The 17,515-nt window shown below is 37.2% G+C and overlaps 1 protein-coding gene across 1 annotated transcript; it reads right to left on the minus strand.

Moving 5' to 3' along the window:
• Positions 1 to 9,663: 9,663 nt before the first annotated feature.
• On the minus strand, positions 9,664 to 17,281 carry plvap (plasmalemma vesicle associated protein). Its single transcript, XM_015390489.1, has 9 exons — positions 16,903 to 17,281; positions 16,490 to 16,666; positions 16,177 to 16,264; positions 14,477 to 14,675; positions 14,175 to 14,394; positions 11,822 to 11,971; positions 11,567 to 11,680; positions 11,156 to 11,263; positions 9,664 to 10,597 (listed from the first exon to the last, which is right to left on the minus strand). Exons 1-9 carry the CDS (start codon positions 17,104 to 17,106, stop codon positions 10,589 to 10,591), a joined length of 1,269 nt encoding a protein of 422 aa, XP_015245975.1. The 5' UTR covers positions 17,107 to 17,281; the 3' UTR covers positions 9,664 to 10,588.
• Positions 17,282 to 17,515: the final 234 nt, after the last annotated feature.

Below are 17,515 nucleotides of genomic sequence, written 5' to 3' on the forward strand. Positions count from 1 at the left end.
GCCTCTTTGACTCTGCAATCCCTCAAACTAAACATGCATGTAGCGGCAGTGGAGGGGAAAACTCCCTTTTAACAGGAAGAAACCTCCAGCAGAACAAAGCTCAGTGTGAGCAGCCATCTGCTGAAATCATGCACAGATTTTGACTATCTTTTTCTGCGCATGCACACTTTCAGCCGCATATGTGTGGTGTGCTAAAGTTTCAAACGCTCATCAAAGCTCGCCTTTCTCACCGCAGTTCTTAGAAAATAGTCAAGAGTCATAAGAGTAAAAGTGTCTATGAAGAGTATGACAAGAAAAGAAAGGCCTCAGAAGAGGCAGATATATCCCAGAATGCTTTGAACTGAGAGCTCTCCTCGCAAAGCACTATGGGATTTGCTGTAACAGTGGCTAATAACAAAGATGAGGCAGGTGCAGTGGATGAGGAGTTACGTGACCAACAGGGAGCAAACAGCAATCCCTCGCTCCAAACGGCCAGTTAACTAAGTTTGCTATAAAGTCAACTATATAGTCCGCTCTGTATGTGGACACAGTAAGCTTGCATGAGCTATGAGAACAGCACATTTTAAACAGGGTGTTCACGAGAAGAAATGGGCTTGTGTGTGCTCTTGCACGTGCAGTGGAGAGGGCGGGTCTTTTTAAAAAAAACCTCCACAATACATTGAAGCTTCATTTACCCCACCCTTTCTTCACTGCATGTTCCCACCACTCATTTTTTACTTTGTGCTGCCAAGATGCTTTGGTAATAATCTTATTACTCAAACTTACAAGAAATCCCCTTACTTAACTGAAAAATCATCATTCGGTCTGATCCCAAAAATCTGTCTCTATCTGAAATATGGCTCCCCCTGAGCGGCCTTCAGACATTATCTACTCAACTCTTCTGGAAATTATGTAAAACCGACGTTCCGCCCCCTCCCTTGCCTGAGGACATTGTGAATCTGCTCTTCAGCCCAAGTGATGAACATTACATCATATATTAAGGACAATGGCCACATGGAAAGTTCTTTATGAGCACATAAACATGCATGCTCAAAGGTATAAATATATGCACCCAATGCCGCAATCCCCCCAGCAAGATGTTTTTGTGTATGTGTTGCTTTTTGTGCTGAGTTTTTTTTCTTCTTTTTTTTCAATATTAGACTGCATCCTTTTTTTCTTAACTGTAAGCGCTGCGTCCCTTCATGTGTAATGTCTGTGCTTTGGTCTTCTTGGACGCACTGTACCAAAATTGAATTTCCTTTTTTGGAATAATAAAGCATTTTTTAGATTAAAGTAGAAGAAGTTTGGAGCCACCAGGAATCTTCCTAGAGCTGGCCAGCGTAAAGGACCTTAGTCAGAGAAGTAACCAAGAAACGCCAAAGTCAGCCTTTTAGAGCTTTTGGTGTTCCTCTGTGGAGAGAGGCGAACCTTTCAGAAGGACAACAATTTCTACAGCAATCCTCAAATGAGGTCTGTATAGTAGAATCGCTATAGAAGAATGTTATTTGTTAATAAAAGGCATATTGCAGGATGTCTGGAGTTCGCTGCAAAAAAATTAAGGACGCTCAGACTATGAGACACAAAATTCTCTTTGAAATCTTTGGTATGGATATCAAGCTTCATGTTTGGAAGAAGCCGGGTATCGCCCTTCACCAAGCCAACAACACCCCTACAGTAACACATGGTGGTGGTAGCGTCAGGCTATAGGAAACTTTTGTTGTGGCATGTACAGAGATATTCTGAATGAAAATCTGCTACACAGCCCTTTTGATCAGAGACAGTGTCAGAATCGGTCTCGTGTCAGAATCACAATGACTCAAGGCATCAAGATCTTAAAGGAGTGGCTTCAGAATCACTCTGTGGATTTCCTGGAGTAGCGAAGTCTGAGCTAAGACTCGGATTAAACGTCTCTAAAAATATCTGAAAATGGCTTTGCACAGAGGTCTCCCATTCTAACTCATAAAAGTTGAGATGTACTCCAAAGAAATACTGTCCAAAACGTCCATTAATAGGCTTAATAGGCTTGTGGCATCATATTCAAAAGGACCTGCTGCTGGAACTGGTGCAAAGCTGGATCAACAAAGCATCAAACAAAGGCTGTAAATACTTTATATACTGTAAATGTGATTTCTTAGTTTTTTTTAGGTGTGATAAGTTAGCAGAAATCCCTCTCAAAAAATTCCACATTGTCACAATGCAAAAAGATGTGCAGAGCTTTCCACTAAATACCATTTAGATAAAGCTATGACATTTAATCCAACTAAAAATACCAAAGGGAAAATTAATGTAGTAACTCATGTGGCTTTTTTAAGCTGTTCTGTATGTTAATAGGTGTTGGATGGCAGCGGTCTCCTGTAGCGGTCTGTCTAGCAGGAATGAGGAAATTGTGCAACACAGTGAATATTTTTCAGGTGCACCATACATCTGGCCAAATATTGGATGGAAGCAGTTCTTTGTGATTGCATGATTAGGCAAACTGATATTTTAATATAATGCAATTTTTATTCAATATATTGTGTGCTTTTATCATTAACTGGATCTAATTAGAATGTAAATGTTACATCCTCAGGCAAATGATCCTTAAACAGGTTGTAAGAATGCTTTTGATGAATTCAATAAAACTTATTTGATCTTTTTTTCTTCTTCTACTGTTCTCTGTTTCCCTTTTATTCTGGATCAAGGACAATAAGGCAGAAGTCAGAGTGACATTTCTTTAGGTGGAAAAGGAGGCAAAAATCTCTGCACCCTTTGTTCGCTTGTCAATCTGGCCTTAAACATAAAATATTTATGTTTCCTTGTTGACCTCCTTACCCTTCTTCCCCTGCTTCGTGTTTCTCTCTTAGTCTCTGACGACATTCGGCCTGCATCAGCATGGCACAGCTGAGGTCTCTGCGTCTGTTTGACTACGTCTGAGGTGGGTGAGCCTTCCTCTTTCCTCTTTGGTCTGTCAACTCTCTGCTTCTCTTTCATGTCTTGCCTGATTAATTACAACGCAGGATGAGTTTGAGATAAAAGTGGGATTTGCTGCCACATTGATTTGTGCTTAGAAATTTGCATTTTGTTTTCATAAATTACTACACTCAGTATCTAATGGAATTTTCTTATTGAATATTTTAATTATATCCAAACATTTTATAATTATCTTCCATCACTCCTATGCTGATGTGGTTTTATGCTTCTAACTATATTTCTAAAGTAAAAAAAAAAAAAAAGAAATACCACCATATGATGCCTCCACCACCATGTTTCATTGTTGTTCATATCCTTCTGCTGATGCACAGAGCTATTGTTTTCTTTTGGTTTTATAAAAGAAACTTATTTGAAATGTATGATTCCAGTGTCTATTTTGGTAAATTTTCTGATAATCTAACAAAAACAAAAACAAAAATCAAAATTAGGTTGAAAAAAATTATTCTATAACAAGGACTTTCAATCTCTAATTGTTTCGCTATTGAAAGGTATATCCATATACCAGACAGAATATTCACCGATTGCTTGATCCCAGCTGAGGTATAAAAATAGCTCACTGTTTCGATGGCGGCCTTTAGCTCGTCGGCTTCGTCGGTTCTGGTGTCCCATATCTTCACTTTGCCAATCAACCATATATTTCCTATGGGATTTTAATTACACGTTTGATCTTTTTATTATTTTCTGACATGTTCCTCATGTACTGGATAGGTCTGTGTGGAGACCACATGTAGCCCATGTTTGTAACTTTCATTGATGACATTTAAATGGGCATTGCTTCTCACTTCTGCAGAGGTTGTGCCTATTTTTCCTTCATTTAGCTTTTCTTTAATACTCTTGAATTCAGTTCAATTCAAACATACTTTATTGATCCCAATAGGAAATCAAATGCAGTAACTCATGTTTTTATAATTCAATGAGTCGTTGCTTTTAACAGAGGCAGGAAGGATCTTCCATAGCGGTCTTTTTCATACCTAATCTGGAGGAGAAAGTTATCTGAAGATACAATTGTTGTTTAACAGTCTTCTGAAGAGGATTCTCACTGTTCTTTATTTTCTGAAGAATCCATCTTTTTTCAGAGGTTCTAGAGGAGTTCTTAGAACAGAGACGGCCTTTTTGTCCAGCTTCTTCAGCTTGGTTTGGTATGGAGACACTGATTAAAGACGAAGCAGCTTCTATTTCAAATGCAGTTTTGTGGCTTTTACTATTCAGCTGATTTTGTAGGACATTTCTTTATCATTATATCATTTATCCGTTAACTTCTGAGTCTTTCTGTCAGTCTATGTTTTGATGTAAATTTTACCAATCAATAAGTTCACACACACATATTTTGTTAGACACTTTTACAGTGTTACATGTATCTATATCCAGTGTTATTTTATCCAACTAAGACCTGAAAGGGTTGATGATGGGTGATTAAAGAGTCTGACCTTTGCTGAAGCTCAACTCTTGCTCATCCCAAAGATTCTCAGTGGAGTTAAGGTCTAGATCCTAGAGATGATGGCCTCTACTTACCCTGATGGGGCAGTCATTCTGAAACAGGATAATTATACTTCAATATAATTACCCAATATTTAAGCTCCCCAACAAATAAAGCATTTTTTTCCCAAATACTTTCACAGATCTGTTATTTCATTCAGGCTTTTTAGTTTTAATCACAAGATAGCCTTTCTGTTTCTTTTGCATAAAGCCGTGAGCTCCAGTAATGCATCCTATATTTTTTAACGGTTAAGTGGTATGCAGCTGCATTTCTGCTTTCTAGTTTTCAATTATGCATTGGAAAGCTCTTAACCCAAATTTTGCAGCTTCAGCAATCTTCTCAGATGGTTTAATTGTTTGAAGTGTGTGAATCATCATCATCATTTTATTATATAGCCCTTAAAAAACATGAATAACAAAACATTAATAATAAACAAAATTAATTTGACCTTTATGAAACAGATTAAGAATAAGAAGGCTAATCACTGCAATAATTTGATAGCTTCAGAAATAGTACAAGGTTAATAACTCCAATTTAAAAAACATAGCCTGTAAAGAAGGATATCAGCGGGTTGGTCTATTATTTACATAATTTGACTTGGTTTCAGAATAATGCCCAACTTTGCTGTCAGATTTTGACTAATTACAGGGACTTTCAACTGTCTGTAAGCTTCCTGCAGTTTTGATTAGTAGTCGTCTTGAGATGTAAGCGCTGACGTAGCTGGATCCAGCCAGGTCCACCCTGTATCCATGTGAAACAGTGTGTATGAGGGTATCCGGGGCTATACATGGAATCACAAACACTTTATGTTAAACAAAGGATTTCCTGTTCACAGAAGACAGACAGACTCACCTGTAGCGTTCACATCCATCAGAAACGTGAGCCTGAGGGATTGTTTCCTAATGAAATAAGGAAAGGAGCACATGGTCTCTCCCCCTCTGGCCTTTTAAGAGGAAACATTACTGCTTTACAAAAGTGTTAAACAAATGAAGTTGCATAGTTAGCATGTGCTGAAATCTGCGTGCGTAACTAACACATGTTGTTCTGTCATAGCTAAAGAAAGAGTGGCTGCAGTGATGGTTGAGGTGATTTTTACCAATACCACTTCTGTGAATCTAACCGATGGAGAAGGAAGAGATTGTTAGATTATTATTGTCAGAATGTTTATTAAAAATGTTTAAAAAGAAAGTTTAATAATAATAATTTTTAAAAAATTACTTTTTAAAAAGTTTTGACCTTTTCAAAACTGGCTATTGGGATCGTCTAAACAGCTTAATGTTTGCCAAGTTTATTGGTATAGTTAATAATAGTGTTTAATAAAGTTTCAAAATATTTCGTTTAATTTCTGAATGTCTGATGTTGTGCACTTTCAGAGCCCAAGGTTACGGTTTGGGTAACTCAGAATGTTTAAAGATCAAAAGCTGATTTGCGAAACTTTAATAATTATTGGGACAATTCTGACTTAGAAAAACTTTATTGTCATTTTGTATGCACAGGGTGTATACAAAGCGAAATTTCAATATAAACAGCCTTTTCGACAGTGGATGAGCAGCTTAGCGGTGAAGTGAATATTTCCATTGATAAAGTGTAGCAGTGATCAAAATGTAAAAAGTGTAGGACAGATGGTGCAAAAGGCATTGATGTGGAAGGTTCAGAGAAGTGCAAAATAAATAAATAGATATGGTACAAAATGGAGTAAAAACACTGAGTTTACTTCTATTTTGAAGATTATCCATGTAGGGTAATGTATTATGAAATTTAGGCAGGATCGGGATGAGTCGGCAATAAAGATGAACACACAAACTGTTTCTGCTAGAATTAAAATGTGTTGTTTTATTCTGACACAGAAAACAGCAAAGCAAGCACATCAATCAAGGCACGGTGCTGAATACAAATTATTTTGTCTCAATACAATTTATATTGTCCCCCTACCATGACACGAGGATCGGAGGGCCGGTCAATCCCGGCAGGGCAGCAACCCACGCAGCTAGGCGTCCGTACGCAACCCTAGCAGAACCCACCGGTGTCAACAAGCCCCCGCCATTTATGCCACACTTCAAAGTAAAATCTTTCACCCAATCAGGAAAAGTGACCGCTCCCTCTCACGCCTGGAGCGCATGATTACAGAAACCAAAATATGGAACCGGCATCCCCCGAACCCACCCAGGGCTCGTGGACAGCCAAAAACAAAATTACATAATGATCAGATACAAAAACAAGTTACATCATGCCCAGTACCTGGTACCAATCACTGCTTCATCTGTGTTACCTGCCCAGAGCTACTGACCCTCCCCAGAACTCAATATGCCCAGTATCTGTTCCCCAGAGCTCATGGAGACAGTGTAAAAAAAACATGTTCCTGCTTCGATACAAACTTATATAAAAAGAGTACTTCATATGTGATTGAGTGTTTGATGCAGAGTCTTGATTTCTGAATTATTTAGAGTTTTTTCAATAGTCTTATGGAGAAAAGCAGGGAAAAAGCTGTTGCCAAATCTGCTGGACCTGCATCGAATTCTGTGAAGCCTCTGTGAAGTCACTGATGATGTTACGGGCTCGGGATTAATGGAGGGAAGAGGAGCCCCGATGATCCTCTCTCTGACATGATATGACTGGTGGTGAACCTGGGGGCCCAGTCGTGTGTCATCAAAGTGAACAGCAGGGGGCTCAGGACGAAGCCCTGAGGGGAGCCTGTGCTTAGGGTGATGACATCAGAGATGTTCTGTCCGACCCAGACTGACTGAGGTCTGTTGGTGAGGAAGTCTAGCAGCAGATTGCAGAGGGGTGTATTGAAGCCCAGATGAAGCCCAGTTTTCCTATCAGATGCTGCGGGATGATGGCTTGAAAGCTGGACTGAAGTCAAGGAACAGCAAATTATATTTAAATGTGGGCAATCAAAAGACAATTGTAAATTATATATATATATATATATCTATATATCTATATATCTATAGATATATAGATATATATATATAGTGGTTGGCCTGGGCTTAGTCTTCTTGAGGTAGCTGAGAGAAAAGGAAAAAGAGCTGCAACCGTCCTCAGTGTCCCCTACTTTGTAGAAGTACCATTCACTCCATTCACTGCTTCCACCAAAATTACATATTAGAGACTGAAATCCTTCCTATTCTTTTGTAAATGCTTCAGTCTCAGTCAAATCTGATGAACAGTGTCTGCAAACACCAGTTTTGTAACTGTTAAAGCATTTATATTCTTTTGTAAACCTTGGTGTTTTAGGGTTTTAAGATCTTTGTCCTGCTGGAACTTAAATCCTTGCTCGAGTTTCATACAATCTGTCTCCATCAAACTTCCGATTAACTATGAACAGCTTTATTTTTCCTGCTGAAGGAAAGCAGCTCTGCAGCCAGGTACTAAACTATTTATTATCGTATTTTGCTTTTTACTTCCACCCTTTGTGTTTTATTTTAAATAATTTTACTTTAGCAGAATTTTAATCTTTTGTTTTCCTTGCAGCATTGTTTGTCCATGTTGTGTTTATCTGTTTATCTGTGGACTTAAGGAAGTGGGACTGAAACCATTTGGGTCTTCAAATAAGAGAAAGAATATAAGAAATATATTAGAAATATAAGATCCTGAGGTTCCCAAATCGGACACTTCTCTGCATAAACACCACAAACAGGATCAGTGATAAGGTGCAGCTCTGACATACTCCAGCGTACAATGGAAGCAGCCTTAATTTTAGGCCATGAATGTAAACACAAGCAGGGATATAAAGACCAATAACCCTTTTACCAACTAATATTAGGTGAACCCATATGGTTTTATTCTAAAGCAGATACATCAGTGTTTAACTCCTGAATTAACTAAATGTTTTTAAGTAGCACACATTGAGGATAGTCAAGTAACTGTTTTGTTTACATGATTTCACAAACAAAAGGTTTGCAGTAGAGGTTTGTTTTAGCTTCTCTTCACCTCTAATAATTAGAAACATATTAACTGGTTGAGTTTTTTGGTTTTGCTGCAGGACAATCACTACAGCCATGTTTTCTTTTCTTTTTTTGCATTCACAGCAGTCATTTGACTTTTGACTGAATAAAGTTAATTTAATTATTTAACAATAATATCACAGTTACAAGCACAAACAAGTTACAGACACATCTACATTTACATATTTAGGAGAAGTCAAGCTGTTTAAAATCAAGTTTCACATTAATACATCGGTTTAATGCTATCACGCAAGTTAACAACATTACATCACATTGTGTGCTAGATATTTCAATTTGTATACATTTATATATGTTAGTAGGAGGAAAAAAACAATTTCAGAATAAAAAACATGATTTTAATCAATAAAAATCTGCGGTGTGAAATTATCATCTGTACAATATTTACAGTCTTTATATCTCCACCTGATCCTGAACATAAGTACAGTTTCCTTTTTACGATGTTTCTATATTTTCCCCTTCCTTCTTCATGTGTACCAGAATGAGCCCCTAATAATCGTAAAAAAGACCTGCATCTGTTTCCAGTCACAGAAACCAATGTACACTTTGCTTCTGGAAGGAAAAGGAAGCTGTAAAGCTAGAGAATGGTTCCTATATTAGTTACTTAAACTATAAAATTAGCCATAAAATGGGTGCTTAATAGTTTCAACCCTTTTTTAAGCCCACCATAAACACTAAAATTAGAAGCAGAGCCACCGGCTGCAGATTTGATGATGTGTTTACGTCTGTACTGTTGCAGGCAGGTTGTGGTATAATCCATGAGTCAAGAGGAAACATAAATGTGGCTATTTTAGCTTATAGCAGGCAAGATTAGCTGCTGTCTGTATCCTGGTCTACATTTTTACTGCTGCTCAGACAATAAGAGGACAATAATGTTTCAGAGTGAGTCAGAGGCCATTTTTAGTCTGTGAGCGACACTCAAAAAAAATATTTACACATGTGTCACTCAGTTTTTTTGTTTTTTACATATTGAAAGGGTGTCATTAATACAGCAGTCATGTGGGAAAAGGAAACCAGAGCGCACTTGTTTGGTTTTAAGTATTGTAAAACAATAAGAATTTGATATTTACCAGGTTCACTTTTTTTTTTTTTACTTAAACCCTAAATGCTCTCAATAAAGTAATTCAGATTTGAAGTATCTACGGATCAAATATGAAGCCATATGATGGGTAAGAAAATGCACGGAATGCACCTCATGATGCAGTAGCTTGTAGAGCCACCTTTAGCTGCCCTCACTTCACAGCTTCTAAGAGCAATTTTGTGCTATTTTTCAATGCTGCTGCTGAACACACAGGTCCATCTTTGATTCTGCTGCAATGTGCTCAATTCTGGTGGAAGCATTACAGGCCAAATCATTGAAGGCTCCACGGGGCACAGGAAGAGCTCATCCTGTAACCCGTCTCAGTGGTTGTGTCCTTGGCAAGAACTCTTTACTTGCTTTTCACTTGCTTTCCAGACTGGTTGTGGCTCAAAGCTCTTTAGCTTTCTGGGACTTAATAAAGCACCATACAAGTACAACTGTTTACCATTACCACCACCTCCAGGCCTGACGTGGTGCTGATCAGCATTGCCTCTTTTCATCCGTGCAGAAAAGCGGAGTTGTCCCATCTTAAAATTTACATTAAATATGTAAATTTGGAGTCTCGTGGTGCATTAGAAGAAATTATTTCAACTATGTTCAAAATACTTTTCTTGCTTTTTCTAGTCTGATATCTACTTCTTTAAACCTACTGCTCTTAAAACTTAAAATTTTTTACATCAAATAAATTTATACCTGAACACAGCAGTCAGGTAGAAGTCCTGCCCTTCAGAAAAGAGACTGTACTTGCAGATAATCAGTTAGAAACACCTGGCTGCTAACCTTCTCCTCTTACATGCAACAGAAACACAAAGCTTTTCTATTTCTGCTTGGGTTTTTTTTTTATGTGGAATTTCTTACATTTTATGTACCTTTAAAGTAAGCCTGAAATAACTTTACGACCTGGTGAAATTCAGATTGTTTTAATTGTGTTCTTATTCTTAAAACCCTAAAACCATAGGTGGATGCGTTACATTAGCTATTAACAGGTTTCCCCAAGGGTTTGCTAATTGTTCTATAAACATGTTCATTAAGAGATGAAGGATGTACATTAGAACTGGAGTCTGTTTCTGTGCCAGAGGTGGATGGAGCAGGTAGTGGATGGACGAAGGCCTCCTTTCAACCAACCTGAGAGATGGAAAACAATTATCAACACACATGATGGGAGTATATTTGATGCATGAATGGTAAAGACAGTTTGATTTTACAGGAGCAGAAAAATAACCACATTTACAAACTTATTTAAGTTCAGGACAGTTTTTACTATTATTCAAAAACTTCAGTTTCTACTTCAAATGATAAGCAGCAACTCTGCACATTTGTCTTTATCATCTTGTTGAGATCGTATCTTTTTTGTGATATTAATGCTATAAATTTAGCTTCAGTATGAGCAGCAGGAGTGGAGTGACGGCCTATTGGTTAGGGCATAGAGCTTGGAATGCTGAGGTTCTGAGATCGAGCCCCACTCCCATAGACTGCCACTCTGGCTCTCTGAGCAAAGACCCTTAACCCCACACTGCTCCCCAAGGGGATGGGTTAAATGCAAAGGTACATTTCTCCGATGTGAGATCAATAAAGTTCAAGTTTATTTTATCTTCTTCATAAGCAAAAATCAAAACATACCAATGATTTATTCAAAAGTTGCTTCAAGGATTGTTTACATAGGTTTTTAGAATGTAAACTTACAATTGGAGCATTACTGACTCCAGCTGAGCCGTTGACCGGCCAGTTCGCTGCAGCCGGTCTCCCCTGCTGAGGCACACTCTGTGGCGAAGCAGCGGTTAGTGGACCAGTCTGTAAAGAAATACATGATTTCATTTCTTTTGAACCATAGATCATGAATTCACTGCAACTGCTTTCAAACACCGAAGAGCTGTACAGTGTTTGCTGATTGATTTTAAGCACTAAATGTTCTGCTTTGTTATCCTGTTTTTCCATCCTTCCTGCTGCTGCAGCCTTTCCTGCCTAATTAACCAAACAATCAACATTTTTCCAAAATTTAAGATACAATCTGAAATTCCACAACATCTCCGTGAAACAATCTGTTTAGGCTGTTTTATTACACATAAAATAGCTGTATCAAGTCGTGCTTCCTACCTTGGGCATCGATTCCTTCAGCATCTGAATCTCTTTCTCCCTCAGGGCCAGTTTTTCATCCAGCAGTGTCTTCTGCTCGCTCAGTCGTTTCTTCTCAATCAGTATTTGCTCTACCTAAAAAAAATAATAAAAAAGACACAGGCTATTTAAAAAAAATAGTTATTTGAACAAAAATCTTTAGTTCATGCATTGAGAACAGGTACTGAAAAACAAAACCTTGTCCTTAATCTTTCCACCAACTTTACCAACACCCACCTTGTCATCATGAGCCTTTTGCTTGAGCTCTAAGTCGCTGGCAGCCTTGGCGACCGCTTCTTTGTGCTTTTTTTCACACTGCTCCAGGCTGGAGGTCAGGTATGAGTTGTGTGCCTCCAGCTTGCTAGAGAGACCCTGAATCTCCACCACCTAGAGATTGAAATATATATTTTATATATACATGCAGTATGAGATAATTGGAGCCAGAATTAATATGTTTTTGAAGAATTATACTTTGATATAAACAGTTGTGTAAATATAACGGAATAAGGCAGGTTAGATTTTACACAAAGTTTTAAAAATAATGATACTGAAATAAAGCTGAAATTACGGTTACTTTACGTTTTAATTGTCCTTCCTGTGTTTTGTTCTCTCTGTGAGGTTTTAATTTAACATGATTATATGTATGTGTCTGTGTCTGTCTTATCTAATGTTTTATCTTCTCATCTTATCTAAGCATAAAACCAAAATCCCTTTAAGCTGGACAATCTTTAAACATCAACTTTCTAGTATTTGTTATTGAGCTCAATAATTTTTTTTTCTTTTTTTTTAATCCTGGATGTAATTTATGTTTTTCATTTGCTTTTCTACTTTTTGATTTTTGTTTATTCTGTGTTTTATTCATTGAAAACATTGAATGAAGACCTTTTCTTTTTTTAAAGGTCAGTAAAATGAGCTATCCCACGGCTGTGGAGCAGTGAGATCAGACTACGTCTGCTTTTACCTACTGGTTTCAAGGCCATTTCAGGATCCAGCTTTAAATGGTATTAAAAGCCCATAGGGCTTTAAATTATTTTAAATAATTAAATTATTTGTCTTATCTTTCACACCACAGCTCTCCTGCTAAACAGCTAAATAGCAAACTAATACATTTGCAGATCCGCACAGAGCCCCTTCAGCAGTGGTTTCTGGTCTGTGCAAGTCCCTGCCTTCAATTAGAGCAGTGCTGACTGCCCAATCTCTACTCGTTTTCTATTATATTAAGGATTCTATGTTTATTTGGGCTAGATTATTCATATTATTTTATCTTTATATTGTTTTCTCAGTTTTTTTGTTTTCACACATGATTTTTTTTCTAAGACAGATGATGATTAGGTTAGAGCAGTGCGCTTGTGCTCTGAGAAGGTTGCAAAAAACCCGGTTCGATCCCCACAGCCTCCACTCTGGGTTCCTGAGCAAGACCCTTAACCCCACACTGCTCCCAGGGCACAGCAAGGTGGCGGCCGACCGCTCCCCAAAGGGATGGGTTAAATTTAAAGGTAAATTTCTCCAGTGTGAGATCAATAAAGTTCAATTAATATTATTCTTATTATTATTATTTACACCTGTTCCCTGTGGACATGCATGGACATCTGAATTGTGGCATTGGCTCCCATGTTTCTATTGTGTAACCCAGAAAGAAAGACACTTTATTTTCTTCTTTAAAGCTCTGCATTCTGTCTAAATCTAACCTAGAGATGCTGAAAGTAAGCCTTGCTGAAATAGTTTGATCAACACAACTTTAACACAGAATGTACAAAATAATAAACAAAAGGAAGACAACAAAAAATATATATGGTATATATTTTTGTAACCTTTTCTGGAGTCCACATAAAATTTTTCTACAGAGGGAAAAAAATGCATTGTTTTTTTGTCCTGCTGCATCAGCAGGGCGGACAGCTTCACCTTAGACTTGACCTCGGTTTGCCTCACAGGACATCTGTCTCTTTAGCCAGATTTATCAGGAATGATGTCGTGAGTAAACTTCCTCCCTGGAGAAACAGGTTTCCTGTTCATTCTGCTCTTTGGAGGAGGTTTTAGGAAATATTTGTTAAGGGGAAATTTAATCCATGGTTGGTTTGGCAGCAATCTTTACCTGTGAGGTTAAATGCTGTTTAGAAACTATGCTGGCAAAAGATCAATAGGATTCTTTAATGTATTTACTTATTTTTTGGGGAAAATGTTTATTTTAATAATTTCAGATTTTGTTTTAATGGTGTATAACTCTGTTTTCTGCTGCCAAGTTTGTCCTGTATTTTTTTTTTAAAGAGATTATGAATCTCAGTACGATTTTTCTGGTTGAATAACGGCTTATTATTTTTTATACGATATTATGTTGTGATATTTCTGTGTATTCAGATTTTACATATGAAAATGTTACAAAACCAAATATAAAGAAAAATGTGAGGTGGCAAACTTGATGCACCCCTCCTGTTTCACGAAACTACAAAAAAGTACATAAAGACAAACCTTCAATCCAAACCAGGAGATATAGGAACATTACTGGAGCATTTATACTTATTAAGACTGGAAATGTATTCATCTCCTTCTTCTACTATTCTAAGGTGATTAAAAACAGTCTGCATTAACACACCTTGTTGCCCACATTGTCCAGATAGAGCTGGAACTTGCTCTCCACATCCCTGGACAGGTTGGTGCAGCTGCTTCGGATCTTCTCCAGCTGCTCCCTCTGGCTTTGGCAGGAGAGGTGGAACGTCTGCGAGTGAGGGAACATGTTGTGGATCTGATTCAAAAACTTGGTGGTCACCGACTGGATCCCATCCAGAGACTGAGCAAAGTCTTCTTTGCATTTCCTGATTTGAAAGAAAAGCTGCCATCATGAGACTGTCCCTTATATTTAAAGTCAACTACATCACGAGGACAGGTAGACAGCACCTGGTATAGATATTGAGCTGTTCCCTCAGGAGGTTGTTATCTCTGCGGAGGTTGATGGCTTCCTCGATGTGGACGTCTCGTTCTCGGAGGGCCCTGTCCCTCTCGTGACTCAGATACTGAACCGTCTGAGTGAAGTTTGATTTAACAAGGGCTATTAATTTTTCCTTTTCAGAGATGGTTGCTTTTAGAATTCCTTGATCTGCAGAGTTCAAAAGGTAAGGTTTGTGTCACAAAAAAGAACTACAATACTAACAACTTTTCTGCAGTATGTATGACAGCAGGAGTTCCCTCCGTGTTAAATAAGATTCCCACTCCCCTTCCAAAAATGATATATGTTGGTGTAATTTAGTGCATAGTTTCTACCTCTCTACTAGGTTTGGTAGACTTAAATTAGATCTGCAGGATTTGTGACTATTGCTGCCAGTTGGAATAATATAACAAAACACATATTACATTTAAAATCTTTATTTTGTAATGCTTATATTAGGTTAACAATATAGTTCTGATACCTACAATTGTATTTAATAAACCCAGTCTGTGTGTATTTAATCTGTATAATGTGTTTCACTTAGTAAACTGAGTTACTGAAATGATTTTTTTTTATTTTTTTTTAACATTCTGATTACATAGATTTTATTTATTCATTTGTATAGATTTGGTACCAAAACATCAGCATGTACGCTGTCCGTTTAATTTGTGATTAATTGTCAGACATCTGGTTACAAAAAACACAGGTCAGATTTGAAAAGTACATAAAAGTTATGTGATCCTATGGGCTTAATACAGCTTTAAACAATAAAGTTTTCATTCTTCTATAGTTGAGTTGTAGTAGTTTGTTAGTGGTTATATAAAAAGCAGATTCTGATTAGTTTGGACGTGTGAGTCAGTTTGATTTTTGAAGCTTTGCACACCATCTTTTGTTCTCTTGTGATATTTTAAATGAGATTTTATGATGAAAAAGTATATATTAGTTAAGAAACTTAATTGTTAAGATGCCCGAGGCCAAAAAATCTCTGTGTTAGGCTGTGATAGACTGATTATTATAACAATTCATTTTGGTTTAATTCAGATTTTGTACTCAGTTCCAATGCAAAAAATGTAATTAAATTAAACTTGATGGTAAAACATACTGAATACATAGAATTCAACTCAGTTTAAATCGTTATAAGAGAAGGAACATCCTCACCTCCAACATTTCTTACTATATGTATTGTATTGGGAAAACTGTGCCATGATCAATGTATGGCAAGTCAGTTATCTATAAACTTAAAAGAAATAGGCTAGACCTAAGCTTTAGGGAAACTCTGTATTGAGTTTTTCAAAATGAGGATTTTTTTTGCATCCAAGGTGAACAGAACAGATGTACAAGTAGTTTTTAATAAGACTACCTATTCATGCAGTGTCTTTCAGATTAGTAGTTTGGAGTAGAAATAAAAATTGCAGTGAATGCTTTTGGACACAAACATGAAGTTTGCTCACAGCAGATGTATCTGCTACAGCATTTTGTATCAAATGTTTGGAAAGATAATCAAAATATCATCAAAATATAAAAACAGAAAGGATTTAAATGCACGATTTCATTATTTTCATAATAATTTCAAACTAGAATATTGAAAGCTACATTTATTATTTGTTTCAGTATTTTTTTGGGTATAGTTTAAGTTTTAATTCCAGTATTAGATATTTTTTTGGTTACTTACTGTTATTTGTGACCGGTGGAGGTGGTGGGGGCGGGATGAAAGTACGAGTTGGACGCTGCAGCAAAGTCACTGTATTTTGAAGGGTTGTCTATTCAAAAAAAAAAAAAGGCAGCTGTTGAATTGATACAAAGCAACTTTTTTGTGTTGCAAAGGTGCTAAAATGAGAAACTAAAGAAAGTTTTTTTTTTTTTTTTTTTTATCCAACACAATGTTAAATTTACCAAAAGTCGTTTGTTTCTGTTAAAAAGGTTAAAGTGCAATACATGGCAAAATACACTGAAGCATCTTCCCAGTGTTTATCCTCTATACTTACAATCTTTTTCTTGAGCTCGTTTTCTACTTTGGTAGATTCGTTTAGCTGTTTTGCCATCTGTTTCTCTAGAGCAGCTTTCTCAGCTTTCTGAGCAGCCAGCTTAGCTTCGAGCTCAGCTTTCTCCTTCTTCAGTTCAAAGTTGTTCACGTTTAGCTTATTAAAGCCTTGCTCCAGCTCCTGAACAAGAAGAATAATCAGCATCAGTGAACAATATTGCATACAACCAGGAAAAAAAATGAATCATCCACATCAGCAAAAGGAAAAAGTCCAATAGGACAATAAATCTGTGTGACAGATGACACTTTAGATTTTTCTTTTATACATAATCAGACAAAGATTCCTTTATAATGATTCAGTCATAAAGGCAGTCACTAAATAAATCCTCAAAAGTTACTTAAGAAGAACTCACTAACCTCGACTCGTTTCTCCTCTGCAGACTTCTCTGGCTGTCCATAGATGAGGAAGAGCACAAGGCTGACGATAATGAGAGACTGGATGAGGGATGAAAAGAAAAAAACAATCCTCATGTAGTAGCCGCAGCTCTTTCCTTTGTTCCTATACAGTGGCTGTCTGGACTCCGGGCCAAGTTTGGCACGGGAGTAGCTGGAGCTGTACATGGCTGCTGGTGCTGAAAACTAAAACAAAACTAAAAAGTATTATTTTTCTGATGTGGGATTTTTTTTTACAGAGTAAAAGCTGAAGTAAATCAGATGGAAATGCTAAAAAAGATCAAATAAAACCAGATGTATCTCCAATCCTTGGTTTTCTGTTTTTCCTTTGGAGTTTAGTCAAGATGCAGTAAAAAGCATGTTTATAAAGGGTGCTGGAGGTAGACTTGCTTGTCCCCTCCTCTCTCCTTCCTGAATGACCTCTTTGAGAGCACAGCCTTCAGCTGCATCACCACCAAAGAACTTTCCATTCGTATTTTTGCAGCCATTGTAGCCTCATTGTGCACAGAAAATCTTCACCTCTGACCTTTCACCTCATTTAGCTGCTTTACTCCAGGTTACTTTGAATTATGTCAAC

This window comes from Cyprinodon variegatus, unplaced genomic scaffold (genome assembly GCF_000732505.1).
Source record: "Cyprinodon variegatus isolate N-32 unplaced genomic scaffold, C_variegatus-1.0 Scaffold501, whole genome shotgun sequence".
NCBI lineage: Eukaryota > Metazoa > Chordata > Actinopteri > Cyprinodontiformes > Cyprinodontidae > Cyprinodon > Cyprinodon variegatus.